We start from the raw sequence: 23,019 nt of genomic DNA, 5'->3' as shown, positions 1-23,019 counted from the left end.
TCATAGGAAACAATAAATATAAAATTTGAAAGCTGTCCAGAGCTGTCAGAGACTCACTGAGTTGGTTTTGACTGTTTGATGTTTGGTGATTGCCCCTTCACCCTTCTTTCCTTCCTTTTTTCGCAAACGGTCATACAAAAAAAGGGTCATGTAGACTAGGCTTTAAAAATTACATACCGGTAACTCACTGATCCGGCATATTTATAATCCGGACTTTAAAATATATAGGCCTTTATACATCTAGAATCTTAACATCAAATCCAACATGGCGTCCTCAGCAGTCAGTACAGATCCCAAAAAAAATGAAACTCAAAATAAAAGAGTTGATTGGAAAAAGCAAAAAGAACTTGAAGAAGCAAGAAAAGCAGGAACAGCACCACCTGAAGTTGATGAAGAAGGAAGGTATGATAGTTTCCTCTAAAAAAAAACATGTTTTGTATAGGGAAAAGACCTTTTTTTGGCCATTTTTCATTTTGTAAAAATTTTTGTTCCCCAGTCACCCAGCGCGAGACTGACCTTTGTTTCTATAGAAAAATTAGTCTAGACTGTGCTAACCAGCATGAAAAACATATTCATAACATGTTCATTCTGATTTTTCCTGATTTTGATGTCTGATTTTATTTTCAAAAACTTAGCTACCATCATAATTATTTGGTCTAATGAATGTATGTTGACAACTGTTGACATACATCTTCTAATTCCGTCACCCTTCTTTAGAGATCAGAATAATACTGTGAGATAGGGTAACTTGCATCAGTGGAGGCTAACATGCATAGCCCTCAAATGAACGAACAGGCTGGTGTCATTAAAATACAAAGTTAAATCAAAACAAAAATGGTAGAGTAGAGCTGCGAGCGGATCTGCATAATTGTATTTTAATGACCAGCCAGGTCTTTCATTTGAAGGCTATGCATGTTAGCCTCCACTGATGCAAGTATCCAATCTCACGGTAGGAATTTTGGATTGTAACAATTAATCAGTCAATTAGAAACATTTGCCGAGTTCCACTGCTGTTCCCCTCAGGCAAAATCGTCGATTCTGTAGAGGTCACGAAATTGCCAAGTACAGACATTGAAAAAAAAAATTCAAAATGGCTGCCGAGCGAGCACTGACAAAAACAAAAAATCAGGAGTTTTCATTTGCCTACTACAGCAGAATAAGACAGAGAAATGTAGTAAAATAAAAAGTAAACAAACCTTGAACCTTTTGTTTGTCAAAATAAAAAAAATATTCTAGCTGCAGTAATGTTTACATTCAGAAATAAATCCATTTTCCACCAGACCTACAACAAGGTTTCAAACCACCACGTGCGTTTGCGTAGGGTAAAATGGCGAAATGCGAAAATCGAATTTGGCAAAAAAATTTTGAAAAATGACCCTACAAGATTTGACTATATCTTTTTATTCCATGAAGAGATTACTTTCAAATAAAAAATGTATTAACAATGAATGGGTAAGCTTTCTAGAAATCCAAACATAAATTGTATAGCTTTTACCAAAAAATAGCACTTTAGGATCAGAAACAGTCAAAAACCAGTTTTTTCCAATTTTCTTCGAGTTACAGGAATTAATTCCTTGTTTGTTTTGATCTGAAATTTTCAGTAGGGGTGGCCATCATGGTTTCCTTGCTCATATCAGGGGGGGCCGAGACGGGGGTAAGAGAATTAAAGTTTCTAAGTAAAATCTTAATTATCACCCAAAAAAGTGCCTTTTTATGTCCATATCTTTTAAATAGATTGTCCCAGCCTTATCCCTCTTTCAGTAAAGCTTCCTATACCTTTTGTCCTTCAGAAAAACCAAAAATATTGGCCTTAATTGCTTGCTTTCAGTTCCTGTAGCCAGTAGTGTGACCCCCTGTATTTCTATTTTTGACCCCCTGTATTTCACGCGGGTTTTTTAATAGATAAGTCACATGACTCAAATCCCGCAGTCTTATTGGACTAGAGAAAGCGAAAGTGAAATCGCGCGATCTGATTGGATGAAAAAAGACCGCGGGAGCTGGAAACGAATGGAATTCTCTAGAATTCTCATTTTAAATTCAAGATGGCGGCGAGAAAAGCACGTCTTTTGCTTTGGACGAAAGGTTGTAAATTCTGGTTGATTTTAAGGTTTTATCTTATCTTATCTCATTTACTTTAATTAGTAGAGGCTTCTTCAATGTTTGGGGAAGGTAAGTCTGTAAAAGTTATTTGTTTTTCGGTGGAAAAAAGTGTTTAAAAAAGCATTTTTTGTGCTCAAGGTATATTTTTCTTCGCAAATTTTTGTCTTCAATCTTAAATAGATGAACGAGTATTTGACTGATGCTTATGATTTTTTCATAGAACATAGTAAAACTATTCAGGAACTGAGACCTTTTTACAGAATTTCAAAAAATCTGTTAGTTCTGGAGATATATTGAAAAGTTTAGACATGGGTAGTTTGCGTTCGTGTTTCGCATTCCCAAACCAAACGCACGTGCCACGCTGCAGCATTATACTTGCAATGAATTTTGACTTAAAAATGTTGGTCCATTCACCTTTCCCGCAGCAGGCTTTAAAGTTCATGTTGACCCATGTTTTTTTTTTTCGCGGTAATCTAGAACAGCCTTTGGTGCGGTATAAACAAATGATTTCATTGGTTTAAAAAAGTCAAAACATCAAGCTATATCACGTGATCAGTATCATGATCAGACTAAACGGAAGCCATGGTCATATGTCATATGATATTTTCCCGCGTTTTAATTCAGCAAAGTTTAGTAAACTCGACCATGTATCAATGTTTTGATTTTTCAAGCGGGGATTTCTGTAGAATGATAAAATATGGCTTGGCTGTCAAAATGGACACCATAACAGCAGTGGTTCCTGTTGTAACATTATTTGGCATAACCACCCTGACCCTGAAAATTTTGACCTGACCATTGTAACAGTTTGGTCAATCATTGCTGAAAGTTTGAAAAAGTTTTTCCAGGGCAAAAAAAAGTTTTCAGCCAATCAAAAGCACAGTGTGCATATATTTACATATTTGTTACATCGTCTAGGCTAAAAAAAGTGCGAAAAGACACAAACGTCATTTTTTAATAAGTGTTGTTATAAATGATTTTTTGGATCACGGTGTTGCATACAGGAACTCGACAAATGTTCCTAACATTACGTACTTTACCATTTCTCAAAGATGACCCCTCATTTTCTTCTTATGCATAGGGCTATCAGATGAGCTTACTTTTGTTTCTTCTGATTATGTTTGAAAATAGACCTTTATAATTATGTAGTCCAGCCATAAAAACAATGATAGAGCCAGCCATGCATAATTACTGTATCATGCATATTATAATAATTATGCATGGTTTTATCATTGTTTTTCTGCTGGACTACATAATTATTCAACAGGGTGGCCTCTTTGAAAAAAGGTCTATTTGGCTGAATCCCCTATTATAACCCACGCACAGCTGTTCCCTTCAGGCAAAATTGTCGATTTTGTAGAGGTCATGAAGTTGCCGAGTACAGACATCGAAAAAAATTCTAAATGACTGCCAAAGGAACACTGACCGAAACAAAAAAATAGGAGTTTTCAATTGCCTACTACAGCAGAATAAGACAGAGAAATGCAGTAAAATAAAAAGTAAATAAATCAATTTTCTGAGTTGTTCAGAAGAAAGCCTAACTTAAAATTTGGTGTGTCCCTTTTTAATTTTACTTCATTTTTTCAAAAGTTATGTACAAAAAACTAAAACTTCTATTTAAAAAAATGTAAAAAAGACAAAGAACGCAGAAAAACGAGGGTATTAAATTGATTGTAATGAAAAGAGACACAAGGCAATTTTAAAGCATAGGAAATGTATTTCCATTATATAAAAAGCACTTATTTACAAGGTTAGACATCTATGTAAATACATTCTCACTGTCTGTAAATCAAGATGAGCTGCAACAGATTAAACAAGGCATTTTTCTCAAAACTTCCTGCTCTACTTTTCTCACCGATGATACACACACAGAAAGACTTTCGGAAACTCTCAGAAAGATGTTGAAAATTTTGTGGGGATTGAGGCATTCTTCCTCTTGTTTATACCCAAGGGAATTTATCAATCAGAAAAAACAGTAAGGAAGTAAAAAAGTCATAGTGCAGAAAGGGGTCTGATCCCCTTTCTTGGCATCCCCCCCCCAAAGATTTTGGACAAAAATAGCTATCAGCTATATGGTGAAATATCTTGGAGAGAAAGCAAAATAATTAACTTCTTTCTTCTTTTTGACTCAGACTACTCTAACAGAAAACTTCCTTTCTTGAAGACCAAGTTTCATAACCTGTGCTTGAAAATAATCTACAATATAATATGTAAGCCCCCCCTTCTTTGCTTCCCCTCCCCCCTTTTTTCATGAAAATGTCTGATCCCACCCTTTCAACTTTTCGGAAGGTGTCACCCCCCCCCCTTAAGAAAGGGGGGGGGACGAACTATAAAAGTAAAAATAAACAATAGAGAAATAGAACACAAAAAGAGTGATATAAGGAGCAAGACTTTGTACTTAAATGTTTTGGTATTCTAAAGTTATTTTTGGACCTACCTCCGGGTGCCCCGGTGGAGGTCCTATGAATTAACCCACGTTCGTTCGTTCGTTCGTTCGTTCGTTCGTTCGTTCGTTCGTTCGTTCGTTCGTTCGTTCGTTCGTTCGTTCGTTCGTTCGTTCGTTCGTTCGTTCGTTCGTTCGTTCGTTCGTTCGTTCGTTCGTTCGTTCGTTCGTTCGTTCGTTCGTTCGTTCGTTCGTTCGTTCGTTCGTTCGTTCGTTCGTTCGTTCGTTCGTTCGTTCGTTCGTTCGTTCGTTCGTTCGTTCGTTCGTTCGTTCGTTCGTTCGTTCGTTCGTTCGTTCGTTCGTTCGTTCGTTCGTTCGTTCGTTCGTTCGTTCGTTCGTTCGTTCGTTCGTTCGTTCGTTCGTTCGTTCGTTCGTCGTTCGTTCGTTCGTTCGTTCGTTCGTTCGTTCGTTCGTTCGTTCGTTCGTTCGTTCGTTCGTTCGTTTGTTCGTTCGTTCGTTCGTTCGTTCGTTCGTTCGTTCGTTCGTTCGTTCGTTCGTCTGTTACCAGCTTTTCTCAGGATTGGCTCATTACTTTTTTTTATTTTTGGCACAATGATGCAAAATGGTAATGCCCAAAATGTGACGGAGCCTGATTTTCGAAAAAAATTCATTTCCTGCCAAAAATGCCGGAAATATGCTGGAAAAACCGTTTTTTTGGCATTTTCTCAAGATTTCATCATTAGTTTTTTTCTGATTTTTTGCAAAAAGATGCGTATTAGCAATGCCCAAAACTTGGCCGAGTCCGATTTTTGAGAAAAAATCTTTTCCGGTCGAAAATGCCGGAAATATGCCGGAAATCGCCATTTTCGCAGATTTTCATCGGACTTTTTCCTTATATTTCATTGTTTTTTTACACAAAAACATTATTAATAGCAATGCCCACCTTGAAGCATGGTTCAATCGTCAATAGAACTGAGTTTTGAAGCCGGAACTTACTAAAAATCAACGGTGCAGCCCATTTAGCCGGAAAAATGGTATTTCTTGATTTTCTCGAGCTGTATTTTATATTTCTTTATGAAATTTTGCACACTGATGCAAAATGATAATACCTAAAATGTGACGAAGCCCGAATTTCGAAAAACATTTTTTTCCGGCCGAAAAAGCCGGAAATATGCCGGAAATACTGTTTTTTTGGCATTTTCTCGAGATTTTATCATTAGTTTTTTCTGATTTTTTGCACAAAGATGCGTATTAACAATGCCCAAAACATGGCCGATTTTTGAGAAAAATTTTTTTCCGGCGGAAAATGCCTGAAATATGCCGGAAATCGCCGTTTTCTGGGTTTTCATTGGGCTTTTTCCTTTTAAATGGTTGTTTTTTCATTCAAACACATTATCAATAGCAATGCCCACCATCAAGCATGTTTCAATTTTCAATAAAATTGAATTTTGAAGCCGGAACTATTTAAAAATCTCTGGAACAACCTATTTTCGCTGGAAAGACAGTATTTCTTGAATTTCTCAAGCTGTACTTTATATTTTTTTATGAAATTTTTCACACTGATGTAAAATGACAATACCTAAAATGTGGCGGAGCTCGATTTTCGAGAAACATTTTTTTTCCGGCCGAAAATGCCGGGAATATGCTGGAAAAACCGGTTTTATGACATTTCCTCGAATTTTCATCTTTTGTTTTTTCTGATATTTTGCAGAGAGATGCGTATTCGCAATGCTCAAAACATGGCCGAGTTCGATTTTTGAGAAAAATTTCTTCCGGTGGGAAATGCCGGAAATCGCCGTTTTTGCAGATTTTCATTGGATTTTTCCCTTATATTTCCAATTTTTTTCAAACAAAAATATTATTGATAACAATGCTCACCATCAAGCATGATTCAATTGTCAATAAAACTGATTTTTGCGACCAGAACTTTCTATTTATTTTTTCCTTACAACCCTTTCCTCTCCCCCCATCAACAATCAATGATGAATTTTTTTCGTTATGCATTTTCGCTAAACGCTACATTTTCTGACTGATTTTTTTCATTTTTCTCCTCACATTGCTATCTAACTTTCATCATCAGGTAGGTCCATTTAGCATCTAGCTTGTTCTTTTTCTTTTTACTTTTTCAGAGATATCAATCCTCACATTCCACAATATATCACCTCAGTTCCCTGGTATGTTGGTGAAAACAGGTGAGTATCCAATTACTTTAAGCAATGCTTTATTTGTAAAATGTTGCAATCCATCTCATTCTTCAATAATAATAAAGATACAGTTAAAATATGTTATTAATCCAAAAATGATAATCCAAGTCATCACAAACACTAATTATGTCTAATGATATTGAAATATCTCATCTGCTTGTGATAGTTTCGTACGTTTTGAGAAGATTGCATTTCTTAGTGAGCTTCAACTCAAAAAAGAATTAGTATACATCAAATTTATTTAAATGGGTATCCAGAAAAAATAACATCTAAATTGTATTGGATATTTACGCAAAAGGTTTCTTTCACTCTAGACCTACACTTAAACATCAGCGAGTGCAACCTGAAAAGATAAAAGAAGTTGCAAATATTAATGCTTATTACAAAAAAGGTGTAAAAGAGGTAAATAACGTTTGAAATTATACTCTTTGGACTTTGTCTTTTCTTTTTAATACTTGTGCTATGTGGCATTATAAATGCTGAAAACATATAATATTGTTTAAGATAATTTTGTCTATGTGTTATAAAACAAACAGGTTGCCTTATTTTGAAAGAAAATTTTGAATTTAGAAGTTTAAAGGCTTTATGTAAGACTTTGTAAATTCAAAAATGAAGATAACAAATTATGACATATAATTTCCAATGTTTCATTTTTCAAGGTATCTGCAACCAAATTCCGTAAAGGTGCATGCCAAAATTGTGGTGCCTTGACACATAAAAAGAAGGATTGTCTTGAGGTAATTTTACTTTCTATTCAAATTATTTTTTATTTTACACATTTTTTTATAAGGAACATGTTTATAAGGAACTTGAAACTGGAATTGGTTCGAAAAATAAATACGAGTTATTAAACTTGAACTTGCACATTTACAAAAACCTAAACAAGAAGATTATAAAATATTATGAAAAAAACATTCAATAAAAGTCTTCTTCTATGTTGCAATCCATTGTTTAATAAAGCATCAAATCAGTCCAAACTTTCGGCATACTGGAGAAGTGGGACGTGGGACGGTGGGACGCTCAGGTGGGACGCTCGAGTGGGACGCTCAGGTGGGACGCTAAGGTGGGACGGTAGTGGGACGCTAAGGTGGGACGGTAGTGGGACGCTAAGGTGGGACGGTAGTGGGACGCTAAGGTGGGACGGTAGTGGGACGCTCAAGTGGGACGCTAAGGTGGGACGGTAGTGAGACGCTCTCTCGTAAGGCTTTTGTATTTTTGCTTCTCTGATAATTATGTACGAGTAAGAAAGAACTCAATATGAGTAAATGAATACTTTCACAAAACACATATACATGATCTGTTCTTCAGTTTTCAACCAACACAGGATTTCGGCCAAAATATATATATTGATTTTTTTTATCATATAGTGGATGATAAACGAATAATAATGATATTCAAATTGGATGTTTGATCGAAAAGCTACCAAGCAATATGCGTGCGAGTCAAAAATAAACACCGGAAAATGTGTAATCAATTTCTGGCTCCTTATCTTCAGGCTCATATTGTCTAATTTATAGAACATTTTTATTATTTTCCAACACTTTCAATCCTTTGCAACTTTGTCTAGGCTAAATCTGGGAAAAACTAATGGCCAGTAAAACTTTTTTACCCCCTTTAATCCAGCAGCAGCCTGACTATATTTCGAAGAGTTTGAGAATAACAAAGTAATCATTCGAATCAGAGGGGTTTCCCCAGAAACACGATTTTGAATTCGAATGAAAAGAAAACATTCTAATTGTAATAAAGGGCTTTCCCCTCAGCATGAGTGGGACGGTAGTGGGACGTTCAAGTGGGACGCTCTTTTATTAGAATATTGTCTTTTTGTCTTTATAATTATACGTGTATGTTTCACCTCACGGGTTTTCCCTTTCACGTGAACAATGTGGATACTTTTATTATTCATGCTGATGGTGTAACCCTTTGTTGTCGATTCGAATGTTTTCCTTTCATTCGAATTTTGAATTCGAAAAGTAAACATCTTGTCTCTGGGGAAATCCCTGTGATTGGAATGTTGTTTTATATGATACTCTTTAAAATCAGTTCTCGCAGATTTAGACATTTAGCCTCTAGGCTAAAAAGAGCGTTAGAATTGTTGAAATTGCTCTGTAAATTACACAATTGAATTACACAAAAAGAGCCAAGAGGAGGAGCCAGAAATTGATTTGATTCTGACTGACTAGCTTTTTGTGTCTTTGTAGCTTCGATCAAATTGATTATGTTATTATTTTATAATCCATTCACTATGAAAAAAGTCAAAAACATTTCGATCGATCTGTGTATTGTTTATAAGTACTTGACCTGTCCCTCTTCACTGTATTATAAAAAGAAAAAGACAAAATACATATAAAAGAGCGTCCCACTACCGTCCCACTTGAGCGTCCCACTACCGTCCCACCTTAGCGTCCCACTACCGTCCCACCTTAGCGTCCCACTACCGTCCCACCTTAGCGTCCCACTTTAGCGTCCCACTACCGTCCCACCTTAGCGTCCCACTACCGTCCCACCTTAGCGTCCCACTACCGTCCCACCTTAGCGTCCCACTACCGTCCCACTTGAGCGTCCCACTACCGTCCCACTTTAGCGTCCCACTACCGTCCCACCTTAGCGTCCCACTACCGTCCCACTTGAGCGTCCCACCGTCCCACGTCCCACTTCTCCAGTATGCCCAAACTTTCAAGTAAAGTAATCAAGTCACTTGATAAGGAACTTTAATGTTGAAATTCGTTGGAAAAATAAGTAAGGAAATCCAAGCTCGAAGTTAAGATTCCTTATAAAAACAATGTGTATACAAAAAACTTATAAATAATGAAAAGTTGAAAAATCTTTTGTCTATTTACTGAGGGATCTATTTATATTTTTTTGTATTTCAGAGGCCAAGAAGAGTCGGTGCTAAGTTTTCTGGTGAAGACATAAAACCTGACGAACTCCTACCTGTAAGTAAATTTGAAAAGCTTATAGGAAAAACAAACAGTTCATATCTGTGGATGAATGAATGAATGTATGAAGCTTTTTATTAGAAATACTAAAAATATTTCGAACTAAATTTTTTTTTAAGTGAGTATTTCTTTATTATAGAATAGGATATATACCTATATTCGTATTTCATCATTTATTCAGATGGGGGATTTTCGATACCTTTCATAGTTACATTTTTTTGATTTTCCTATTCCATTTTTATGTACACTAAAAAATCTTCCTCTGTATAAGTATAAGCGTGTATTGTTAAAATCTTTGAAGTTAAATTCTTGAACTTGTTTCCTGATATTTTCCCAGTTAGTATTTTTTGGGATTTTTATGTGAAGGGTGAAGATCTTGTATCTCCATCAAAAGTGCTAGATTTACTTTAGTCAGAAAACTTCTGATAGTTATGAGACAAATTATATGTAATGTTTGCTGCTCCTTCAGGTAACAAATAGTTACAATAGATAAAAGAATAAGGATTGCATTAAATCTACGTTTATCATATTCATATTCATGCCCAGTGGATTAAATTGTATCACTATTAGATTGTCTCTTTATCAAATAAGTAGCATACAACAACTCCTACATTTTAGGGAGAACTGAAGTTTGACTTTGATGGTAAAAGAGATAGGTAAGTTATGTTACGTTGGAATCGTTACAAAAGCTTTATTTTGTACGCAAAGATTTTTATGCTACGATCGGCACCGAAATATATTGACAATTTTGGGTATTTTAACGTTTTTCATAATTTGAAGCTCGGGCGAGAATTGTCTAAGTCTTAAAGTCTAATGTTAAAACCCAGAGTTAAAACTCTACTTTCAAACCGTACTTCAAAGCCCTCAAAAATCATATGCGGCTGCTTGCGGTTTAAAAGTTTTGAAGGAATTCCTCTTTTTTGCCAAATATTTCGGCGCCGATTGTAGAAATTGTTTTTTTTTTCACTTTTCAACTTGAAAAAATGATTAGTAAAGCCTGCTGTGTAGTGCACGGCACTGCTATTTTTGGTTATCGCGAAATGTAATCGCAAAATGTTATCTCATGTCTGAAGTTATTTTACATGTCCACTATTAAGTAGGATAATTGCGAAATAGATATAATTTCTTTCCAACTTCAAGATGAGTCGAAGGTTTTTTCAGCGGTATCTGGAAAATTAAAATAATTATTCATTTAGATCGAATACCATCTCAACTCAAGAGTAGGATAGATAAAGTAAAACTATTTGCAATATCCACATAAAGTAATAGAAATTGGATGATAAAAATCAGACAAATCTGTGGATTATATTTTTACGTTCTTCCATTCCAAGAAATTTTCTGATTTTGCTCCAATAGTTTTTCTTGAGTGTTTTTTTTTTTTGGTCGGGATGCAACTTATCATACAAGCATGTATAATTCCTGACGGCTTCAGATAGTTTTTCATCTTCTTCTAAATTAGTTTTGCCTCTTGGCATGTTGATACAAAATACAACAAGAGCCGCAAAGATGCGGATAAATATTTCCTTTACAAATGTTAAAATAATAATTGATATCCTCAAAAGATTTCAAAGTGCTTTAACTCTCAGATAACATCAAGCCAGCACAAGTCCCTAAGAATTTCAAATTTCCATTTATGTTATTGCCAGTATTTACAGGATTATTCATGAGATGACTGTAGGTTCAAAGCTACGGATCACGGAATATATCCAAGCTGAACTTGACTGAGAATAACAATTCAGTAATCAAATTGGCTGGAACTTTAATTTTCGTTAGGTGAACTTTAAATGGATTTTAGTATTATACTAGCGATCACCCGGCGTCGCACCGCCAAGTAGAGTGTTGTTGAACACATCAAAAGACCTGATTATATAATTATTATTTTGAGCGGTGATTTCCAGAAATATTATATAGCCAAAAAGGGAAAATATTTAAAATGAAAGAATGACAAAAAGGAGAATATTTCACAGTAAGAAAACCAAAGAAACTTTTATATATTTTCAAAATGAGATGAAATATTTTGCATTATACTTTCATATATGAAATATTGTAAAAAGTGTAAAAATTTAAAGTAACTTTTTTGGAGTTTTTTGAAATAATGTACGTGCTAAAAAGTGCAAATCTTTCAAAACAGGGAAACAATTTCATATTTTCCGACAGAATGGAAATAAAAAAATCACATTTTTATATACTGGGAAACATTTCATAATCTGAAAGAATGTCGATAGGAAAAAATTCCCCTAACAGAAGCCATTTTATGATTTCCAAAAGCATAGGAAATCACTTGGGTTTTCTTCATTTTTTAAATGCATGTGGAAGAAAATGTCAAGTTCACGACAAAAGTTTTCCACGGTTTGAATGCACGTGTAATCTATCTATCTATCTAATCTATCACAAAAGTTTCCACATTTTAAATGAACATACCGTCAACTGCTTTAACTTGGGACGATTGGTCGAAACATGGGACTGTTTGATATCTGGTCTGTATTTTCACTACTAACTTGTTAAATCGCTTTGACAACAAATTTGTTTTGATAACTCCACCAAGTTTATCAATCATACTTCCTTTCATAACATGTCACGATAACTTTCACTGATAGCGCCGATTGTAGAATTAGAGAACGTGTAACTTGCTGCGCGAGTGACGTCAAACGCTCCATCGTTTTGCCATTTTTTTAATACGCCGTTCATTAACTCAAGTCAAATGACTTTGGAGGTTCGGTGAAATGGTGACCAAATTGCCGTCCCATGCTTTGTCAGATAGTCCCAAGTTGGAGCAGTTGACGGTAAGAAAATCTCCAAATTCACGACAAAAGTTTCCACGTTTAAAACACACGTTGCAAAAGATCTCTAAATTCACAACTAAAGTTTTCCACGTTTTAAAATGCACGCGGGGAAGAAAATCTCCAAGTTCAAGAAAAATTTTAATTGTACATGTGAGGTGTTTTCAAATTATTAACATCCATATTCAATGCAATAAACCTTTTAAGAAGTATAACATAACATTCTTCGTATTGGCGGGGCCGTGGTGTTCCGGATCCGGTTATCAGCTTTAAAATTTGAAATTTATAACTGCAACGAGTTTTCCTTAACTGTCACTAACCCCAGCAGTTAATTCATTGTTGTAGATAAAAAAACTTGCATTGTCGGCATTGCATTCGTTGGGTGCAAACTTTTTTCATATTGCAAGTATGTAATTTTTCAGGTATAACATGGTCAGATTTATTCACAGTCACTTGCCTTCGTATGATTTATGTAAATATACAAACAAAATTGAAGTTAGTTTGTTGTGAAAGTTGATAAAATGTCCTAGTTTTTCCAAGACCAAGAGATATGTATCATCTCTCATTCCAGCTCATTCAAAACCAACAGAATGTAAACGAAACATCAAATCCAGAAAGGAATATTAAGAAAAGTTCACTATCGACCATTCCTTGTGACAATCGTACAAAAATCATGATCCAATTCAACTTATCAAAGCATATAAACCAAAGCAAAGAAAAGTAGCTAAAGAGCAAAAGTTGTTGTCTATTTTCTGCCATCTTTGTTTTGACAGTCCGATCAACAATACGCTTCAAAAACGGCCGACGTTGCCCGATCGACAAGGAGAATAGAGCGCCGTACGGATATTTACCACAGACGTTTCTCGAAGAAATGACGTCTTCCGCCTCGAAAAAAGAACATCCTACTGTTTTTACCGCCGGAGCTTAATTTAAAAAGAGACTCATGTACAAACTCACGAAATTGACCAAAACCGAGCGTTAGACTTGAAGAAGGAGAAGGAGGAGAAGGAGAAAAATTACCGTTTTAACAAATATTTCCTATAGATAGGAAATATTTAATCACACTACACGTTTTTCTTAATTAGAACAACTAAAATTTGGCTGAGCCTGGATGTGCTTATTTTTTAGCAATTTTCAGCCTGAAACGTTCTTAAATGCGTTCTTAATTTTTCAGACTACTCTAAATCAACAATATCATGCAAATTAGAGAGCACTTAAATCTGGTAAAATTTGGACAATATTTGACTATCAATTTTAGAAAATCCGTGCCTAAGTTCGGTTAAAACTGCTTGAAAAGAGGAAAAAATTGTAGTTTCTTGTCATTTTTTTTCCAAACTGAGGCATCTTACGATGTTCTTAATTTTTCAACGAATTTCAGCCTCAATTTTCTTATAAACTGGTTTCTAATAAAAAAAACGTGTACACTTGAGCACACACCAAAAGTAAAAAATGCTCTCATGTGATGAAGATGTTTTTATCGCAAAATGATTTTCTCTCATTTTTTCTTCGATCACATGTAATTCGATCTTATACAAACATTGAAATAAAATAAATGCAGGTGGTTCTATTGTTAAGAATTATCGCGAAAGAAAGGTTTCGCGATTGGACAATATCATGCAAATTAAAGAGCACTTGAAATTGTTAAAATTTGGACAATATTTGACTATAAATTTTAGAAAATATGTGCCTAAGTTTGGTTAAAACTGAAAAAATTTGTAGTTTTTTGTCATTTTTTTCCAAACTGAGGCATCTTATGATGTTCTTAATTCTTCGACGAATTTCAGCCTCAATGTTCTTATAAACTGGGTTCTAATAAAAAAGCGTGTACACTTGAGCACACACCAAAAGTCAAAAATGCTCTCATGTGATGAAGATGTTTTTATCGCAAAATGATTTTCTCTCATTTTTTCTTCGATCACATGTAACTCGATCTTATGCAAACATTGAAATAAAAGAAATGCAGGTGGTTCTATTGTTAAAAATCATCGCGAAACAAAGATTTCGCAATTGGATAAATCTTGAATGAAAACTTTTTCACTCCCTTTGTTCTACGGGCCCGATCGACCCTATTTTTGTTAAAATCGAAAAAATAATAATATTGGAATTTCCACTACAGTATATTTTACACACTAGTTATTTGTAAGAATCAAATTTGAATAAAGCTGAAAATTAATTCAAGAAATTAAAAAAGTTCAGAAAATCAAGCATTTCATATACTAAAATTTTATATGATCTTCATCGAAGATAAAAAAAGTGAATATTTGATCCAGATATTTTTTGGAAAGTTTTTTCGGTACCTTGCGAACACTGATAAATGAAAAATTTATTCTTATTTTACCGAGCGACCGACCCATATTTTTCTAACGATCTGCCCATAGAACAACAAATTAAATTGGTCTCGCCTATCGTGAAATAAAATAACACGATAGACAGGTTTATTTCGCGATAGACAGTGTTATTTATAGATGATCATTTCGCGATAGCTAAAAATAGCCTAGTGGACGGCAGGCTTAAGAAATTTGTCTAATTATATTGTCAGGTAGGTCCATAAAAGTATAGCTTATTTTCTAATGATTTTCATATAGATGGGCAGCGTATGATGTCAAAGTGCACCACAAAGTATTGGAAGAATATGCCAGAGTTGATGAGGTAATTAAATAATTCCAAGATTTCCAGATCATTAAAAATTGATCTAGTTTGCTTCTTCCATTCAATCTGTAATAGTCAATTCTGTTTCTTTTTACGTGTTTGTTTCTTTCCGTTATCTTTGAAGTATTTTTTTTGGATATAAGCATACAATATGTAATGCTTGTTGCGATTATGTCGTATAACGCTAATTGTGCTTTTTGTCCTTCATTTCTAGGCAAAAAGACAGTTGAAAGCAGCTAAGCTTGAGGAAGAACTGGAATCCGGAAATCTCGACATTATTAAAACGGTAAAAAAATGAACCAAAAAATTTTCTTGAATATTTGTTTAATTTCACCATGGAACTATCATAGACACTGGAAAAACAACTGACTGATTTTTGCCAATTCTCAGATACAAGCCTTGTCCGCAGTATTGACATAATTTTTCACTCTCCTTCAACTAAGGGTACCTTTTCCAATATGTTTAAAATGCACTGTAAGGGTCGGAAAAACTAGAGATGCACTGTAAGGGTAGAAATTTCAGAAAATTATTGAAAAATCTAGATATTTTGACCAAAAATACTAGAATTTTGATCATTTTTTGCACGAAAGGGATCGAAAATTTGGGGGAAAATGCACTCTAAGGGTATGATTTTCACTGATTTTTGCTGCACTGTAAGGGTGCAATTTTAAAACCAATTTTTGGCCCGCACATACCGTCAGTCCGCAGTCCGCATACTGAGATTCTTGTACTTTACCCGTGTTTGCGATATAGGATTATACCGAGTTCTTTTTAAGACAGAAAAATGACAAAAATGTTTAAACTTTTTTAGATCAATAATTATGGGGCTTTTGTGGTAAGTAAAAGAATGATGAAAATAAGGCATCTTCCTCAAAATTATCAAGCTAATGACATTTTGTCTCAAAAACGCCAATATACAAAAACTGGTGGGCTTCCCAGTACCCTCAAATTCACGAAAGTAAATCACAAAAGCTTGCTCATGAACAATTTGAAATTTGGAAAAAAGCAAAACGTCTTGGAGGCGCTGGCACTGGCCTAGTTTCAAAGTAGTTGGGGGCTATTAGATATCTATAAGTATTCCCAGGTGTTGTGTTTTATAGTTTCAAGAGGTTGACCACAAATCTGTTTCCATTTTAGATCAACAAGGAAGACGACGAAGAAGAGGATAAATATGCAGACCAGGTTGACATGCCTGGCCAAAAATTCGACTCTAATGTGTATGTCAAACATTTTGCATGTTTCTTCGCATTTTACTTCTCCCTGCATCCTGCATATTACGAAGTTTGTCTTTAGAAATTTTTTATTGTGTACTCTATTATACATTTTACATGCTTTCCTTAAAAAATAATTGATGTTGATTGTGTATATACTTTTCAGGCGGCAAACTGTTCGAAATTTGAGAATCCGTGAAGATACAGCCAAGGTATAATAATTTTATTACAAATTTTACGCAATTCAAATTTTATATACTGTAATCAAAGCGATTTTCCCAATTTTTATGCACTGACAAAACTTTTATCTGATTTTTAATAACAAAAAGTTTGTAGGATGTTCTCTCGATTTCTTGCATTGTATTTATAATCTTCCCCAATAAAAGTGAACCACCAGGCTTCAATAAAACTTCATATCCCTTGAGATATTAGATAATTTTTTATGAATAGAAAGTAGTTGTAATAAAATCTGCTGGGAGTTAATCACCATGGCAATAATTTCAAAACGAGGCAAGTGATGTTCGTTACATAATTTATTTAAAGGTCTATTATTAAGCATCGTGCCCCCTGAAAAACACAGCTTTATGATAAAAGTAAAAAGATAAGAAACCATATAAATGAGGCCTGAATTATTAAATTCTATTTAAATTAATTTTAGTACTTGCATAATTTGGATCAAAACTCGGCATTCTACGACCCGAAAACACGTTCCATGAGGGAGAGCCCTTTCAACAAGAACGGTGATAAAGGCAAAAAGTAAGGGATTGCATCATCTATCATCCGTTGTTGACGTGTCGTAACGTTTTGGTTTTTTAACTTAAAAATTAGACTTTATAATTTATGCTTCTTTACAGGTTCAGATGTAGTTGTTTTTTTTGCGCCTTTAAGCCTATGAAATGCCATCACACCAAGTTCCTTGATCACACCGTTCATTTTTTTACAAATTTTGCGTACACATCCCCCACTAAGAAAAAGAAATTGCCAATCTCGACTCGGTAGTGGAACTTAATGGGTTAAGTTAGAAATGTCTCAGAAATGCTTGAGAGTCATGCATTAACCTCATGTGTTTTTTTCTTTAGTGTCAATTATTATGGTGATAATTTTGTCAGAGCGTCTGGAAATGTCAAAGATGTTGCAAACGCACAGCGTAAGTGATGACTATCTTTGTTTTTATTGATTATTCCTCTTCTGCATTACTTTTATGACCCATCCTGACTTCTTTAGGAAATTTATCTTTTTCATTTTCAACTGATAGGAATTCTAATCGGCAGGTACAAAATGCATAAAACATAATGCATATTGCATAATGCATAATAGTTCTGTGTAATTTACAGAACGATTTTTTATTTTCTAAAACTCTCCTTTGTAGAGGCTAAAACTGCGAAAACCTCTTCAGAAGAGTTTCTTGTAAACATTCCAATCAGAGGGATTTCCCCAGACATATAATATTTACTTTTCGAATCCGAGCGAAAGAGAAATCATTCGAATCATAACAACAAAGGGTTATCCGTCAGCATAAATAATAAGAAGATACAACAGATCAGAAAGGTTTCCCCCTTCTTCTTTCTCAGAAAAACCATAAACATTCGAATGTAAAAAGATTCGAAGTCTATTTTCTTTGATCTAGCTTTTGCATGAAACTCTTTAATTTATATTGGCTCGATATTGGCTTATCTAACAAAAAGCATTCACATGGTTAATGCTTTGTAAGAGGGAAAGCCCGTTGAAATTTATTAGCAATTGTTCGAAAAGATCTCTGAGAACTTAGAAAAGTAATATACGGAGGAGATATTTCGTGTTTTTATTTCTACACTATACTACGTTCTGTAAAATACAACTATGAAAATAAAAATGGCGACAAGCATTTTCAGTGGATCATAGATTTTCTTCGTCATCTAAAATTCAAATTTACAGCTTTCTACCCTTTATTTTCTGGTAGAAAATGGTGTATTTGTTTTGTTGAAAGTATTATCTTTCAAATTCTCTTTATTATAGCCTCTAAAATTGACATTTGTCAATTATTATGCATTGCTTTATGCAATATGCATTATGTTTTATGCATTTTGGACCTGCCGGAATTCTAATTCAAGCCTTAATTTTTGCAAAAAGTTTTTTATCTCCCCCTCCCCCTAATATACAGTACCCACAGTTTTTTTTAAATCATTCTAAGAAAGGAAAAGAAATATTAATTACACATAAATATTATGATTTGATAGAGAATTTCTTAATGGATATAATACTAACATTTCGTTCTTACAGTTTTCGCTTGGGAAGCATACGAGCAAGGTTCGGACGTCCATTTACAAGCTGATCCCACAAAGTTGGAATTGCTCCATAAAACTTACAAAGTCAAGAAGGATAATTACAAAGAAGACCAAAAGGAGGGAGTTCTCGCTAAAGTATGTCGTCAAATTCGAGTTCGAACGGGAAATCTTATTTGTTCGAATCACAGACAGACTCAGATTATTGAAAGAAGTTCAATAGGGTCTCTCTATGACGGGGGACTTGAAATTAGTTCGAATTTTGGAGAGATTCATATAATAGAAGTTCGAATTAGGGAGAGGCAACTTCATCTCTAATTTGAGTTGAAGTTATAGGTAACATTTATCACCGGGTGCTTCACTAGCTGAAAACAGTACAATAGTTTTGCGATATATTAAATTTTTTTTAAATATTTGTTTCTTCCATTTTCAGTATGGGGGAGCTGAACATTTGGAAGCGCCACCGAAAGAACTTCTTCTTGCACAGACGGTAGGGTTAATACAATTTTATTTCTCTCCAAGAATTCCACGTTGTTATGTTATGTATTTTATACAAGCCATTTCGATTTAACTTTAAGATTCTAGCGATTTCATTTGTCAAAAGACATCACGAGGAGCTGGGATATATACCTTATCTAATCCGACTTTTACAGTTTTCAGTACATAGATAGTTCTGAATGTTTTTTTGTTTTTTCTGGAAATATGAAAAGGGTATCGACAAGCCTTGCCACCAATACGGTTTACTGACCCAATATATACCGTGTAACTTAAAAGTCTCAATAAGTTCTTACAAAAATATTCTTTATAGGAAGAATACGTTGAATACTCAAGAACTGGCAAAGTTGTCAAAGGTAGGTATTATTTTACTTTATTTCATACCTTGGCGACTAGTGGTGACTTTTTTCATTATATATCCGCGATGTTCTCAGACGGGAATAAGAGCACCAAATTCATTTTTCCCTATTTCGGTTAATCATTGTTTAGTAATCACTGATCTAAGATTGAATTTATAGCAAACCTGTTGCTTTCTTCCTTTGATTTATTAAAATAAAGATTTCATTTTCCTTTTGACATTTTGATTTTTTTAGGGTAAACATTTAATTGCTATCCCAAGTCTAAATTCACTATCACCTACTCCCAAGCAAACCAAGAATAATATTGATATTCCTCAATTTGTATCCCTGATCCATATCTATTGTTTTTGTATTCTATGTACCTTTTAGGTCAAGAGAAAGCAATTGTTAGTTCAAAATACGAGGAAGACGTTTATCTTAATAATCACACTGTAAGATATATTTCATTTTCATATGCTACTTTCCCATAACCTCATATCACTGCTGATGGCCCCCCTGATGGGAGATTGAAAAATACTTAAGTATTAAGTTACGGGTTGTTGTGCATATTATGAATAACATGGTTTAGATTCGTCAATTGATTTTTTTGTTTTCGCGGGCCGGGTTGCAAAAATCGCCCCACTCGCCCCAAACATCTGAAAGCTAAATGTTAATAGGTATATAATTATAACAGAAATCATACCTTTTTCCTTAAAAATGCACTTTTTATATCTTTGACGTTTTAATAATCTATTTTCAGTCTGAATTTATATTTATTTCTGATATTCCTTTCAGTCTGTGTGGGGATCGTTTTGGGAGACTTTCAGATGGGGATATGCTTGCTGTCATTCGTTCATCAAACAATCTTATTGCACTGGTGAAGCTGGTAAAGTCGCTCGAAACGTGAGTAATTTGAAAATACGTATCAGTTTTCTGCTGCAAAATTAGGCTATAGGTTGTCAAATCAGCTCCGTAATTCTTGTAGATTAAAGCGCCCATTATTCCCAAAGAACTCTCGGAGTGTTCTCTCAGACGTACTTTTGTTGGATTTAAGTTATGAGTTCTGATTCTCGACCAAAACTTTCTTGTATTTGCTTTTTTTCTTTTGGACAAAAATTAGCGTTTTCAGAACCATTTTCAACATGAAATATTTGACGCTAAAAATATTGACGCTAATTTGCGAGATTAAATCCAGAAAAATTTTCGCGATTTTTTGCCTCGCGAAATTAAATTTCGTGAAAATTAATCCGAATAAAGTATTTCGTGGGAATGACACCTCAAGCCTTGCTCTGTCGAATTATTGTTCTAAATCATGTCTTTGTTCTCTTCACAGACGGACACGCCATTAGACCGAGTGACGTTATTCCAAAGAAAAGGCGGTCAAGAAGAAGACAAAGAGGAAAATGAAGAAGAAGGAAAAGAAGGCGAAAAGAGTGGCAAGAAATCTCTCGTTGAGGTACGATTGCTTCAGCTTTTTCGATTTTGTGTTTAAAAACTAATAAAACTACATTAGCCTGAGTGCTGAGTGTCAAGCGTGAGGAACAACCTTTGTTCAACGAGTTATCTCCACTTATCCGAGCACTTGATTGCAAACATATTTGTTGAGCTCTTAGGAATAATTGGCAATAAAAATAGGTTTTGACGAGTTTGTTAGAGATTAAAAAGTAATCGTTTCTCGAAAACTTTCTGCGCTCGGAACCTTGGCTAACAATATATCTGTATTAGTGAAGGTTTAAGGGTCTAATATTAAAATAGTCTAATTGTGAAAATTAGCTATCTACGTAATTTAGGGCTGTATTGTTACAGTGCAGTTTCCATAATTCGAACATAACTCAAACAAATTTTCTAGTCCTAGCAGTTTAAAACAATGCCTTTTAAACCTACTCCATATCTCACTCCGTGCCTGTTTGAGTTGTGGAGATTCCATAATACTTCAAAACTATTTTGCTTTAGATGCATCGTGAGAAGTTGGCAGAAGAAAAAAGCAATAAAAAGAAGAATAAAAAGAAAGGTAAAGATGACGACGATGAAGATGGAGACAAAGAATCCAAGAAAGAAAAACTAAGAAAGGTATAAACATGTACTTTGGATTTTCATTCGAATTATATATTTCAAAAATACTTTCAAATTGCGAAGTTTTTCCTTTTGCGTTCCAATTGGAACGTTCCTTTTTTGAAATTTAAGATTTTCAGGATACCCTTGTTTGCTGGATGGAAGTAAATCTCAATTTCGTCCGCCCCACCATGTTGAAAGGGGAGATTTATTACTTGCAATGAGGGTAGGAATAAAAAAATTGGACGTGACACATGTGACATGAAAAGCAACAAAACCATACAAAAATAAAAATATATCAAACCAAAAGTAAGGGGGGATTGTGTTATATGATAGAGGAGGCTAGTCAACCCCGCGTCTCTTACATAACCCTAATGAAATATTTTATTTTGCACGTATATAACAGGCATTAGAAGCTGAGGACGAGCGTAATCGAAAAATGGATGAAGTTCTCAAGTTGGACGAACGTAAGCGTGGTTACAACTCGTTGAATTTGAATAATGCTGAACCTACAGTAGAAGAAATGGAAGCATACCGAATGAAACGATCACTACAAGATGATCCAATGGCACAATTTATGAAGAAGAAACGATGAGGAGGCTTACCCGCCCCCTGTACACCCCACACCCACTGAAGTCGCCACTACCAAAGGGGCGGGTGGCCGGATACTTTGTAGTAAGTAATTTTTTCCGCCGTTTCATGGCTCGTCTTTATGTTACCGCCCATCTTACTTCAATTCAAAAGTAATTTTCGTTTGTCAGTTAGTGAACTCTGTTTTGAAAAAAGTGAAAAATTCTATCTCAGTAACGAGGGTTTCCCCAGCAGCAAAATATTTCACCAACAGCGACTTTTAGAATCTTAAATATTTATCGAAACAAATTACTATAGCGCATGCTTTAATCTTTCAGAATTATTTTTGATTTTTAGTCTGAATAAAGAGATGCAGATCCTTGATGAGATGAACGTCTACTTGGTTGGTTATCTAGAAACGATTCAAATGCATCCCAGATTAGACTCTGGGGATGTTGCGATGGATGTTCTATCACCGATAGTTCTACTGGTCCTTTTTGAGGCAGTTACCATTGGATACATGAAATAAGCAATGATTGAAGCATTTTTTGCCACCTTTAACTAAAGGGCAGGTTTGAACGGCAAAAAAAACAAAAAACGATCAAAACATTATTTGGTATTAAAATTAAGATTTTATTTTTACCTTATGAAGGTAAAGCTTTTTTTAAAGAACTTTTTTAAAACGAAAAATCTAATTCTGAATTTTAACCATATTTTTAAATAAGATCCATGCTTGACTTGCGAGCTCTTGAATAACCTTGGTATCGTCAAATTTTTTATTTGAACTACATGATTAAAATAGATTTGCAGAATGTCAACACTAAAAACTTAGCTACCTATAAGTAGTGCCGGACAAGATTGAGATAAATTCAACTCAAATTTATTTCGATTTGGTCGGTAGCTATTTTCAGAGATTCAGAGAACGGAGTTTAAGTTACATTCGAATTCGAAATCTAACGTTCACGGAAATCTTTAAATCTTCTATTCGAAAAAGACTACATCTAATTTGTGGAGACAATAGAATTTGAAATCGTGCTCGTGGT

The 23,019-nt window shown here is 34.5% G+C and overlaps 1 protein-coding gene across 2 annotated transcripts; it reads left to right on the top strand.

The window, feature by feature from the left end:
* The first annotated feature begins 249 nt into the window (after positions 1–249).
* LOC136809753 (pre-mRNA-splicing factor SLU7-like) lies at positions 250–22,684 on the top strand. 2 transcript variants are annotated; one of them, XM_067066300.1, is made up of 21 exons: positions 250–402; positions 6,610–6,672; positions 6,999–7,086; positions 7,344–7,421; positions 9,555–9,617; positions 10,239–10,276; positions 14,986–15,049; positions 15,264–15,335; positions 16,187–16,266; positions 16,427–16,472; positions 16,919–17,016; positions 17,340–17,407; positions 18,520–18,659; positions 18,955–19,011; positions 19,330–19,372; positions 19,745–19,806; positions 20,150–20,257; positions 20,688–20,810; positions 21,308–21,424; positions 21,813–22,081; positions 22,334–22,684. In XM_067066300.1, the coding sequence occupies exons 1-20, from the start codon at positions 266–268 to the stop codon at positions 21,999–22,001; spliced, it is 1,734 nt and encodes a 577-aa protein (XP_066922401.1). In that variant the 5' UTR covers positions 250–265; the 3' UTR covers positions 22,002–22,081; positions 22,334–22,684. The 2 variants fall into 2 exon arrangements, with proteins under 2 accessions (XP_066922401.1, XP_066922402.1); XM_067066301.1 differs by having other exon boundaries at positions 22,315–22,363.
* The last annotated feature ends 335 nt before the right edge of the window (positions 22,685–23,019 follow it).

This window comes from Clytia hemisphaerica, unplaced genomic scaffold (assembly GCF_902728285.1).
Source record: "Clytia hemisphaerica strain Z4C2 unplaced genomic scaffold, Clytia hemisphaerica genome assembly, whole genome shotgun sequence".
Taxonomy (NCBI): Eukaryota; Metazoa; Cnidaria; class Hydrozoa; order Leptothecata; family Clytiidae; genus Clytia; species Clytia hemisphaerica.
This window is presented reverse-complemented; position numbering and strand designations above follow the sequence as displayed.